This window comes from Eleutherodactylus coqui, chromosome 13 (assembly GCF_035609145.1).
Source record: "Eleutherodactylus coqui strain aEleCoq1 chromosome 13, aEleCoq1.hap1, whole genome shotgun sequence".
NCBI lineage: Eukaryota > Metazoa > Chordata > Amphibia > Anura > Eleutherodactylidae > Eleutherodactylus > Eleutherodactylus coqui.
The window spans coordinates 125,460,881-125,473,832 of record NC_089849.1 but is presented as its reverse complement, the minus strand read 5'-3'; the positions used below and the strand labels follow the sequence as shown (position 1 = coordinate 125,473,832).

The following is a 12,952-nucleotide window of genomic DNA, read 5'->3' as shown; positions in this document are numbered from 1 at the left end:
GACGTCCACAGACAAATCTCTCATCACTAGAAAGGTGCAGGTTTCCACGTGTAAGGCTCCTATAGTAAACCTTACTTCAGGGGTTACCAGATTAACCACCCCTGCTTGCAAAGGAGTGGAGTCCACTCCTGAAACCAGAATCGGAGTTTCTAAACGTAACAAAACCCCGGACAGTTGAGCAACGAAATTAAAGTTAACGAAATTAGCCGCAGCCCCCGAATCAACAAAGGCTTGCCCAGTACGGTGGAAAGCATGAAATTCTAGGGTGCAAGGCACTAACATTTTGGACAACACAGGGAGTACCTTGGCTCCTAGACAGTCCCCCCGATAACTGCCTAGGAGCGGGAGTTCTTCCTGCCGTGGCTTCTTAGTGCAGGTAGCAATGCGGTGACCCGGCTCCCCACAGTAGAAGCAGAGGTTCTTCTTCAGGCGGTGTTCCCGTCGTTGCTCGGGGTTCACGGCTCCCAGCTCCATGGCCTCGGTGGTGGGAGGGTAAACGGTCGGGCCAGTCGAAGAAGTAGACGTGGGGAGTGGGGTGGTCCGAGCGGCGTGTCTGGCCCTCAAACGTCGGTCGGCTCGAATAGCCAGCGACATGGCTTGCTCCAGGGTTTTAGGCTCTGGGTGGGCCACAAGTAGGTCCTTGAGACCCTCAGACAGACCGGTCAAAAATAAGTCTTTTAGGGCGGCATCGTTCCACCGGGATTCCGTACAATGTTGACGGAATTGGGAACAGTAGTCCTCCGCCATCTTACAACCCTGGCGCAGGGCCAGAAGTTTGGAGACTGCGTAGCCCGCCCGGTCGGGTTCGTCATAAATTTGACCCAGGGCGAAAAAAAAGGCGTCAAGGGATAGTCGGGCTGGAGAGCCAGCTGGTAGCGAGAAAGCCCAATTCTGGGGCTCTCCCCTCAGGCGGGTAATTACGATTCCCACTTTCTGGTATTCAGTACCAGAGGAGTGGGGGCGGAGATCAAAGTAGAGCTTGCAGCTCTCTCTAAATGCAAAAAACTGATCTCTCTCTCCGGAGAAGCAATCCGGAAGCGTGGCTCGAGGTTCTGACATCGTTCCTGGAGCGGACGAGGGCTGCATGGGACCTGCAGCTGCCACTTGTTCCCGTGGCTGCAAGCGGGCTGTTAGGTCCTGGGCAAGGGTCGTAAGGACCTGGACCTGGTTCGCTACAGCCGCCACGGCCTCCATCGAGGGGCTCAAAGTTGCCGGGCGGATGCAAGGGTCTGACCTTAGTTCGGCCAGTGTTACTGTCAGGACAGTGTCCGGGATATGGGGGTCCCTGAGATATCCCGCAACCCCTGTCCCTGCCTACTTGCCCCCCTGGGCTAACCCCCAGGGCGACAACTGGGCGACGGTCCCTACCCTCACTAGGGAAGCGGGACACGGGAGACAAACAGACACTGAGACAAGCAACGGTAGAATGGTCAGACAATCCGGGTAGGCAACAAGAGGGTACGCAGTACGGAGGGGTCAGGCAAAAACGTAGTCAAGTCCAAAAGCAGGTGTCAGAAAAGCCGAGGGCACAAGAGCAGTCAGGATAAACGCGGGTGCAGCTGGAGAACCAAACTAACACTGGCGAGGCCTGAGAGGAAAACACACCTATTTAAATGCTGTCAGCGCTCCCGCCCCAGAAGCTGATTGGGGCGGGGAGCCTGACAGCAGCAGGGCTAATCAGGGCGGTGCTGGGGACACGCCCCCAGTCTAGCTGCACAGACAGTTACTAGGGAAGCCAGCCTGGTAGTCAGGACACTAGAAGCACCAGCTGCCTCCCTAGCAACCCGGCGGCGACCAGTCTTACAGCGGCCCGGGGAGATCACAAGAACCGGGGTACCTCTGCGCCGCGCTCCTGTACCCCGGGTGGCCGGACCGGTGGTGCGGGCACGGCGGCCCCGAGAGTTGCCGGTTCTGACACTAAATCTCTCACTTCCCAATGTTATAGAAACTTAAAATTTGGCACAAGCATTGATTATGTCATAAATAGGAAAAGCTAATGGGTCCCAACTCGATTATTCAATTCTATGCGCAAAAGAATTAGCGTCCAAATTTTACGTACGGAATCTAATTCTCTCACTTCCCGGTGTCATAGAAACTCAAAATTTGGCACGAGCATTGATTATGTCATAAATAGGAAAAGCTAATGGGTCCCAACTCGATTATTCAATTCTATGCGCAAAAGAATTAGCGTCCAAATTTTACGTACGGAATCTAATTCTCTCACTTCCCGGTGTCATAGAAACTCAAAATTTGGCACGAGCATTGATTATGTCATAAATAGGAAAAGCTAATGGGTCCCAACTCGATTATTCAATTCTATGTGCAAAAGTATTAGCGTCCAAATTTTACGTACGGAATGTAATTTTCTCACTTTCCGGTGTCATAGAAATGTGAAATTTGGCAGGACCATTGATTATGTCATAAATAGGAAAAGCTAATGGGTCCCAACTCGATTATTTAATTGTAGCGCAAAAGACTTAGCGTCGAAATTTTACGTACATAATCTAAATCACTTCCCAAAGTCATAGAAACATGAAATTTGCCATTAGCATTGAATATGTCATGAATAGGAAAAGCTAATAGGTCCCAACTCGATTATTCAATTCTAGCGCAAAAGAACTAGTGTCCAAATTTTACGTACGGAATCTAATTCTCTCACTTCTTGGTGTCATAGAAACATGAGATTTGGAACGGGCATTGATTATGTCATTAATAGGAAAAGTTAATGGGTCCCACCTCGATTGTTCAATTTTAAGCGCAAAAGAATTAGCATTTCCTGCGTAACGCAGAGAACTATGCAAAATGGTGAACATATGTTTTTCCGGTATCTCTAAAGTGACCACGACTTCAGAAGATTTTCCGTGTGAACACCAGATAAACACCAGTACCAAATTAACTCGGGCGAAGCCGGGTATATCAGCTAGTAGTATATAAGCCTGAAAAAAGACATCTGTGAATCCAGTTCCATCTACTATTCTGCTATGTTTATCCGTAGAAGCCAATTTTCCTCATTTTAAGGAAAAATTTCCTTCTTGACTCCAATCTAGTAATCAGAATAACCCCCAAATCACCGGCCCTTCTGAAGTAATCAGTGATATAACATGTAATATTGTAACATATTACATTTGTTTCTCTATTGTTTTCCTTAACCTACCTGTGACCAGGTGATGTCAGTCAAGTGCTATTTAAGGTGAGTTTTTCTTGGCATATGACAAACTATGAATAGCTTAAACTACCAAAATCTAACAGATGCTGAGGGTGGTGACTCGAGTGCTGACGGTCTTTATTTATTTCTAATAAAGACAAGATTTAATTGGGGCTCTACATGATGCCGGACTCTTTTCTCATAGACACTTTCCATGTAGTTATAGTGCCCCCTCTGTGACCTCACTAAGTTATAGTACTCCCAACTAAATAGTGCCCTCTTTGTGTTTCCTCTTAATTATAGCGCTCCCACTATGTTATAGCACCACCACTATAGCCCTATTTGATAGTGCCCCTTCTGTGGTGACACTCCTGACCCCCATACCAGGAGCTGGTTCTCCGCCTCTGTCAATTAGCAGAGACTCTGCAGCCACCCAGTGCTGCTCAATACACAGACTGCACCCCCCCCCCCTCTGAGCACAGTGTGTCTAGAGCCAAGAGAAGGGCCTGTGTACAAAGCAGAACAATGACAGTGGAAATTTGAGAAGACCTCCTGGGATGATGACACAGTCCCAAAAATCCAGGACGGTCCCACTGGATCCAGAACAGTTGGAAGCTCTATACATATATGGTTAAGATCTAGTCTGTTTTCAGGCCATGCTAGAAATTCAACAGAGTTCTCCCGTAGTTAATTGTATACCTATTAGAAAAATACTGTATTAGGAAACAGGTGTAACCCTGGCTGGGGGGGGGGGGGGGCGAGAATAATAATCCCTCCCAACAGTCCCTGGCGCTAACCGGTATGGGCAACGGAGACCTGGCACCTCTGCTGAGTGACAGAATGGGTGTATGAGTTGTTCTCCATGCCTCCTCTCAGGACGGAGCCGCCCACTAAGGCCTTAGTCAGACGGGCGTTTTTTCGCGCGATTTGCGGATCGCATGACGGATGCGCATCCGCAAATCGCGTGACCGGTGCGCGCAAGTCGCCCGCAAATCGCCCGAAAATCTGCTCCTAGCCGCGTTTCATTAGAAATGGGCCGGAGCTGTCCAGCGCATTGCATTCAATGGAGACGGCAATACAGCCGTCTCCATTGAAAGCAATGCGCTGCGGGCGAGCCCGGGATGAATTGTCGGTAAGGGCTTAAATATATAAGCCCTTCCCTGCAATGCATCCTAAAATGTGTAAAAATAAAAAAAAAATTGTATACTCACCTGCCGGCAGCCGGAGCTCCGAGCGGCCGTCCTGCAGTGGGTGTGAAGGGGGTGTGAGTCAGACCTGCCCCCTGATTGGCTCAGCGCTGAGCCAATCAGAGGCATGCCTCACTCACACCCATTCATGAATGGATGTGAGTCAGACCTGCCCCTGATTGGCTCAGCGCTGAGAGGCAGCAGTCACTCACCCATTCATGAATTCATGAATGGGTGTGTGAGTGAAACCGGCCTCTGATTGGTCAGGCTGTGACCAATCAGAGGCAGATCATTCAGCAGGCGGGGATTTTAAAGCCCCGCCGGCTGAATAGTGCCGAGAAGCAGTTCAGGAGAACTGACAGCGGCCGCGGCTGGACTCCGGCTGCAGCGGAAAGGTGAGTATACAATTTTTTTTTATTTTAACACATTTTAGGATGAATTGCCGGGAAGGGCTTATATATTTAACCCCTTCCCGACAATTAACCCCGCGCACGCCGGCAGCCCATTGCTTTCAATGGAGCGGCTGTATTGCCGCTCCATTGAATTCAATGGGCAAACATCGTTCTTCTCTGCCACAGCTGTTCCAGCTGTGGCAGAGAAGAATGATTTGTCTTCTATATGTTCTCAATGGGGTCGGCGCTGCTGCCGCCGGCCCCATTGAGCGCATATAGAGAAGAGAACAGGAATCGCAGATCGCAGATAGGTGCGATCTGCGATTTCTGTTCTATAATTTATCGGACGAGCGCATAAAAAGCGCTCATGTGTCCGATACCATTGCAAAGCAATGGTTTTATAAAATCGCCGGACGCATGCGCATGCGCAAATCGCGGCTAAAAACGCCCGTCTGACTGAGCCCTTAACAAGGATCTCTTCCTGAGGATTACCTATGTATTACCAGGAACCAGAGAGCAATCCTAGATTCACATTATACATCAATAATTATACTAAGATCACAGCAACTTTACAAAGTCCTAATTGGGGATGGCACAAATATACATTACACTGAAGATAACAGTAGTTAATATTTAGGCTGGAAGTCCCAATTAACTGTACCTATATACCCGTATATAATATTTATTTTATGGGCAGGGAATCGCATGCACATTACCTCAGAAGTAACATGGATCTTGATGCCGGAGCCCCTGTAGCCAGTGGAAGATGCAGGATTCCTCCGGAATAACAGGACAATCCGGTGACGGTCAGGAGACGAGTGAGGATGAGGATGATGACAAGAAGCTTCTTCAACCAAAGGTCATCAAACAGGAAGGCAGATGATGATAGCAAGCCTAACTATACTAGGTCCTTAACTCTATCTAGTCTACCAATGTGACCAGACCACTACTCCCCCTATGGGCCAGCGGTCACCTAATCTGGTGCTATCCCTATACTGGTACCAGTCCCTGTCTAATATACCATCTAATACACTGGTCACACTTTGGATATAATGTAACCACATATAATCAACCAGAACTGCTTCACACTTAGTGGTTACCAATGGATGATATTAGTAGCCACCACACCAAACATAAGAGGACAAATTAGCAACAGTAGATGTAGCAGAGTTGGGTCGCTAGCTCCGCACAGAGATACTGAAAGTGAATGGAAAGTAAAGTATCTATTGAACAAATATGTATATATAGGGTACTGAGAACATTAATTATTTGGTGACCTGCTAGTATGTAGAAGCTCTCTTGCCTCTAGGAGATTATCTACCCCACTGCCACTTACCCCCATGTGCTGCAGACTCTCTGTGCTGGAGACCAACCCCCCTTTTATATCAACCTTTCAACTCCATCTCTGGGGTTTTCTTACCAATGTCCAGGGGTTCAGGGCTAAGTACACTATACTAGGTCCACAGCTATAGTCAGTACAGTAGTGATAGCCTGCACTGTATCACCAGCGTATTGCCGAGCCCATGCTACACAGAGTGTGCCGCTATCCTAGTAGAACTGTCCACTGCTCCGTACCCCGGGGCACATGGTTGCCATCAGAGAGATCAGAGCTTTCTATACTAATATCTATATTATGAAGGGCTAATAAAAATCAATTGCCTCCTCTGTACCACATGCAAGAGGGCATCATTGATTTCTGATCCCTAGATGTCATTAGGAACACAATAATCGGCGTCTCTTTGATTAACAATAGAAAAGACTAATTTCTACTAAAACTTCCTGGTCCGGTGTATCTGGACATTTGGTGTCAGAGTCTATTCAGGGATCAGATAACACAATAGGCACACCTATATATCACAGCCTGTGCCTCACACTCCCATGGTATCCAGCAGAAGTGTGTATCAGTGTAGTGGCCCACAACATATCTTCCTGGCCCCTCCATGCATGTAACGTCTTGTGTAGATGCATTGTGCAGAAACTGTCTAGTCATTTGTTATGTGTATTGCACAGCTGCAGCAAATAAAGAGTTAAAGGGGTTGTCCCGCGAAACAAAGTGGGGGTATACACTTCTGTATGGCCATATTAATGCACTTTGTAATGTACATTGTGCATTAATTATGAGCCATACAGAAGTTATTCACTTACCTGCTCCGTTGCTAGCGTCCCCGTCTCCATAGTGCCGTCTAATTTTCAGCGTCTAATCGCCCGATTAGACGCGCTTGCGCAGTCCGGTCTTCTCCGTGTTGAATAGGGCTGCTCGTGCCGGAGAGCGGCTCCTCGTAGCTCCGCCCCGTCACGTGCCGATTCCAGCCAATCAGGAGGCTGGAATCGGCAATGGACCGCACAGAAGACCTGCGGTCCACCGAGGGTGAAGATCCCGGCGGCCATCTTCGCAAGGTAAGTAAGAAGTCACCGGAGCGCGGGGATTCGGATAAGTACTATCCGTTTTTTTTTTTCAACACATGCATCGGGTTTGTCTCGCGCCGAACGGGGGGGCTATTGAAAAAAAAAAACCCGTTTCGGCGTGGGACAACCCCTTTAATGTCTGCATGAGGCTGGGATATGTCTAAAATGTAACAGTTCATGTCCTGTCATGTGGAATGCTTAATATCATAAATATGAGTGATTTGGGTGTGGAAGGGAGTTCCATCACAGAGTCAGCCAGAATCAGAGATCCATCAGAGAATGTATTAGACAGTGGGGTTCCATTCTAACCTGGTCTGGTGTTGTCTTTTGGTGTTGAGTGGAGTGCCAGCCACATGGGGATACCATCAACTCCCATGTGGTGCATAATGGAGGAAGAGAAGCAGTTCCCTGAAGCCTGCTATGCCAGGGACCACTGAGGATTAGAGAGAGAGAGAGAGAGAGTGAGCAACAGAAGAACCCGATCACTGTGCAGAGGTATTGTGTTTGGAGTGTATCTGTGGAGATTCTATCCCTTTCCCCCTTCCAGGAGCTGTCCCAGACAGATAACAAGGACTGTCGGGTCAGTGTCATCCCGAGTATACCCCATTCCAGGAGTGGTCCCATACAAGAATCAAAGACTGTAGGGCGGTACTGTTGTATCTTGTCTCCACCATGAAGAATGGGTGGAGACAAGATGAACGCTCACAAGTGGCACCCACAATTTGATTGGCTGCAGCGGCTGATTGGGCTGTGTTCTGCAGGAACCCCATCATCAGCACAACTGTGGAGGGCATGGGACCGGAGCAGCGCCTTCTGTACAACTATTGCTGCTCTTGCTGCTAAATGTGCACATCTACTGAAGGTTTATCACTGATTAGTTTATATAGCGAGTGCAGGTAGGCAGTGCGGAGGGTCTAGCTCAGTGCGGTCAGAGACGGTGACACCAGGATACAGTTTACACAAAGCTTTATTGTTTCAGCAAAAACTTAGAAAAACAGACTTTTATATTTAAGCTCATACAGAAAATAAAATCCTACTTGCCTAGTAGTAACTAAACACTTGTCACCCCGACTATACAGGGGGCTTCCTATCAGCCACTCGTCAAGACCTCAATACACCAAGCACAAATACCTTTTTGGTAGCTTTTTCAGAGAGGGGTGGGAGTTCTTCTAGTGCCCCACTAAGTGCCCCCATCTTATAGCTCCTTGAGGAGCTGATTCCCGACAGCTGCACAGGTTGGGTTGCGGGTCAAATTATTGACCCCAGGAAGGGAACAGACATGCTAAAAAGTCCTAAACTGAGTATGTTCTGCTTAGTAAACCATGTTCCTGGATTCTTTTTATCTCATCTAGCTTCTCCTTGATAAGATATACTTCTTGGGTCTAATACACAAAGGACAGCATTCTATGGAAACACCCAATCAATTCCCAATCATTGTTGTATAGACCTGTATAAAGGGTCGGGCATTTATTTTCAGGAATGCTGCCATCCAATAGGTGGCGCTGCAGAGGTACTGTTCCATCTTCCTTATTTGCATATTGCCCAGAGGAGGATGCATGGCCTTATAAGTCTCCTCACTTATCTTCTAGGTGCTCTCCTCAAGGAGAGACAATACCCGACCTGACCCATGTCTGTAGACCTCTCACTAACCAAGCCAGAATCTTACTGCACATTGAGGAGGGGCAAAAAACCTGAAACAGCTGTCTGTGTATGGATTCTGGCTCGGTTTTCAATTTTCAATCATTGTTATAAAGACTGGTATAAAGGGTCGGACATTGATTTGCAGGAATGCTGCCATCCAATAGGTGGCGCTGCAGAGGTATTGTTCCATCTTCCCTATTTGCATATATCTCACACTAGGTATGTCTATGCAGGTAAGTAATACACTGTACAATTTATGCAGCATATAATCTTAAGAAATAACATACTAATATACTTATCTTTAACAGATTCCCACAATGTTCTATTGTTGACCTCTAGCCCTACTGCCATCTATGGTATGGATGGGCTTGTGTTTCAGTGTTTTCCTCACGCACCAGAAAGCACCATTGTAAAGAACAAACTTTCTCCAAGAATTCTTCTAGTTAACATGTCTAACCCAAAAATTCCATATACTCTTGTTTCTTCAGGATCAGGACTTCTCTCTTCTTCGCCCTGGTGATCCTATGTTTTTGAGCTTGGATGACAAGATCATTCCTTACGCTGGAGATAAACCCATTTACCCTGTGTTTATTAACGAGGCAGCTTATTACGAGAAGAATATTGCCTTCATAGTAGTTGAGAAGATCCAGCTTTCTGTTCCTGCTCTTTCCTCTACAAGTCAGAAGGTGGCTTCTTAAACGAAGTGGATGAATCTTTGAATGCACATCGAATATACGATAATCACTAAGGGTTTAACATTCATAAAAGAGCAACCCAAGTATATATGATGATGATAAGAGATAAGGTATTCTCATAGTGTGATGCTGTGGGGTCATAGAACCAGCTGAGATATAGACTTGCCTGATTTACTCGCTGTAGGAATGGACACTGGCTCATTTTTGCTATTTCATTTGCTGAATAACCTTCAGAATTGGATTGTGTAGACTTCTTGGTAGCCAGTCAATCATCGAACCGAATGTGGTATCAAGAGACCTTCTCTGAAGGGAGCTAGAGATCATCTGTGATTGTCAACGGGGTCTTTTCCACAATTGTAATTTCCATAAGAGGTGGAGTGATGGTCCGTTTACACCACAAGATGATCACTTGACATCATCGCTGGCTCGTTGGCTCGGCAGCCTGTTTATACAGCAGATACATCGTTGGCTCGTTCACATGAGAAATCGTTCAGTCGGTCACATTCGCTGTATAAGTGAGAACGACTGAAGGATCCGTATTTACACTGAATTATTTGTGATCGAGCCAACGATGGTTGTTATGCTGTATAAAATGATGAACAAATAGTGAACAATGACGCTTGTCATTTGGTCACGGCTCATGTTTAGACTGAACGATTATCGGCCACTTTCGCCCATTTAAACAATAGTCATTCCATCTAAAAGGTCCTTTAGTTACAGCCTGACATCCCCCTTAAAGAACGAGTCATGGGGACTTCTCACTTGACACATTGAGAGCACAGGGAGCCTAAGAAGAACCCATCCGGGGGGAGGGAGGCGAGCATGGGGAAAAACTGGGACAGAGTCAGCAGAACTGTAGGGCCATGCAGTCAGCTGACTTTATCCAGTCATTTATTAAACGCTTTCTCCCACCACTAGGGGTGTCCTGTTCTTGCTACACGTGTGCCATGTATGTAGTTTGATATGGTTATCCTCGCTTCCACTTTGCGGACATGTCCATCTTTGCTTGAGAATGTTGCAGTGACCAAACCAAGGGGCTGCTGGATACACCAATATTCAGATTGGGTCTAGTGGTTTGCCCCTTTTTTTCGTGGTTGTAGTATGGATAAGTACTGTTTGTGCCAACTGTCCTAGAATGGATTTACAAGACTTTTCACCTGCCTCTTACACTTTACACTAGGCCGAGGGACACAACCTGGCAGCCCTCTGTCACCTATACTGTTTGCACTGGCGATTGAACCTCGTCAGGACCAACATCATTATATACCCAAATGGGTCCCCTGGAATATCAGCTAGGATTATACGCTGACAATATGGTTTTATTTTTAATTAGCCCAGGCGTGCCGCACTTGGGGCGATTCCTAGTTGACATGGCTTTCTCCAAGAGGTTTGGGATCTCTGCTGCTGGGGGTCAGGTGGAGTGGGAATGTATTCTATTACCTGACAGATTCCTCGCTTGTATTGGCGTGTGGGACTCCATTTATATGTTCTGAAATAGTAACACTTGTAGGATTCCACACTTGTTGATCTAATTATGTCTGGATTATTATTTCAATAAACAGTTTTTAAAAATCTCTCCATACTTTCGCTCTAATATTGCAATCACCTGTATATGTCATCATTACGTTCACACATTTATAGTACTGTGTACAAGCTTTAGGCAGATGGAGAAAAAGTGCTGCAAAGTAAGAAAGCTTCCAAAACCAGAAGTGTTAGCAGCTATGTGTCCACTAAAAGCAAGGTGAATGAACAAAAGAAGAATCGAAATCACATTAATATTTGATGTAACCACCATTTGCCTTCAAACACAGCATCAGTCCTTCGAGGTACCCTTGCACACAGTTTTTTAAGGAAGTCGGCAGAGTAGTTTTTTTTAATCTTGTAGAACTAAGCACAGATCTTCTGTGGATGTCGGCTCGCTCTGATGCTTCTGTTTCTTCATGATGTTGAGATCAGGGCTCTGTGGGGGTCAGATCATCATTTCTAGGACTCCTAGTTCTTTACATGGATGATACATTAGTGACTTTGACTTTATGTTTGGGGTTCCTGTCCTGTTGGAGAATAAATTTTGGAGCCTTCACAATCGGATGCCTTCTACTTTTGAGTAAATTCTGACTTTTCAGCATTTTTTTCCACACCCGCCTAAAACTTTTGCACAGTATTGTAAAGTTTCATTTGATTCCAAAAACTCCTTATTGCCTCTAAACTGATTTTACCGAAGCCAAGATCTAAGGTCTGCACCTGGGGATCTGGTGTTCACTGTTAGGAACCCTAGACCACTACCCCAGGAATAGCCTCGGTTAAGAGGCAGATGATGCAACCTAATCATAAATATTATAATGTAACCAGACAAAGTCATAGTTGAACAACAAAGCCAAGGTCAAGACTGAAAAATTCTTGGGTAATTTGGTACCAAAGAGTGTAGATAGTCATTGTCAAGGAACAGAGCTGAGGACAGGATACATGAATTTCTTGTGTAGTTGAGAAATTGGCCAAAGGCAAGCAGCAGACAGAAGAATCATGGTCAGTAAATCAGCAGAAGTCGGGATTGAAGAAACCAGGAAAGTCGAGTAGGATAGTTATGGGTCAAAAAAAAAGGAGATCAAACAGAAACCTTTAGCAATTTAACATAGTAGGAAGCTAATTTCTCAATGACCTCCAGTAGGAGAGAACGCCTTAAAAAAACTGGAACCTATCCAGATTTGGCGAGGACCTGTAAAGCTGGTTACTTGCTCTAGCCCATTAAAAGGCGGTCTGACCATGTGCACCATTCGGGCAGCAGTGACAGCCAGGATTTGAGGAGAGAAGACATGGTGTCTGCCGCGGGTTGCACAGGAACCATGGCACTGACCATGACCAAAGGTGGAAGAAGGAAAGAAGCACCATTGTTCATGACCCTTCTTCTTAGGACCAGACTGCTGAAGAAATGTTTTTTTTCAAAAGAGTCGGGGAATTAATCTCATTGGTATCCAAAGATCTTTCTTCTGGACCATAAATCTTCCATTCCACAAGATAAAACAATCTTCCTTGTCCCCTGTTGGCACCCAGAATTCCTTTTACTTCAAACTCCGCTTCCAGAACTATATTTGTAAAAGTCAAGACTAAAGACTTGGAGAGCCTATTTAGAATCGGTGGCTTTAAAATTTAGAAAGGAACTATGAATTGGTGAGGAGTAAAGCAGTCATAGTTTGTAAGCTTCTGAATTCAGCTTCTTCAAAACCTGAAAAGGCTCCACATATCTGTGTGCAAATTTGAAAGGTAAGTGTCCTTAGGAGGACAGAAACATGATCCCCAGGAGAGAAGCTATGGAGAAGTCTTTGTTTTTTGTTTTCATTTTGATGACTGCATGGGACAAAGACTTCCTGACCCCCTGCCAAATCTTCACAGACTCCTGGTGTGTAGTGTTGGCTGTTAGCACCTCTGAAACTGTAGCCATGGAAAAGGAACCTAGAGATGACTTCCATAGACTGTAAAGAATGGAGCGAC

At 46.1% G+C, this 12,952-nt stretch overlaps 1 protein-coding gene across 1 annotated transcript in view; it reads left to right on the top strand.

The window, feature by feature from the left end:
• The window catches only part of ACY3 (aminoacylase 3), a 125,466-nt gene extending 115,509 nt beyond the window's left edge, over window positions 1-9,957 (top strand). Inside the window, exon 7 of the mRNA XM_066586931.1 lies at window positions 9,260-9,957. Within this exon, the coding sequence (XP_066443028.1) occupies window positions 9,260-9,469 (210 nt within the window). The 3' untranslated portion in view covers window positions 9,470-9,957. The remainder of the gene's footprint in view (window positions 1-9,259) is intronic.
• Window positions 9,958-12,952: the final 2,995 nt, after the last annotated feature.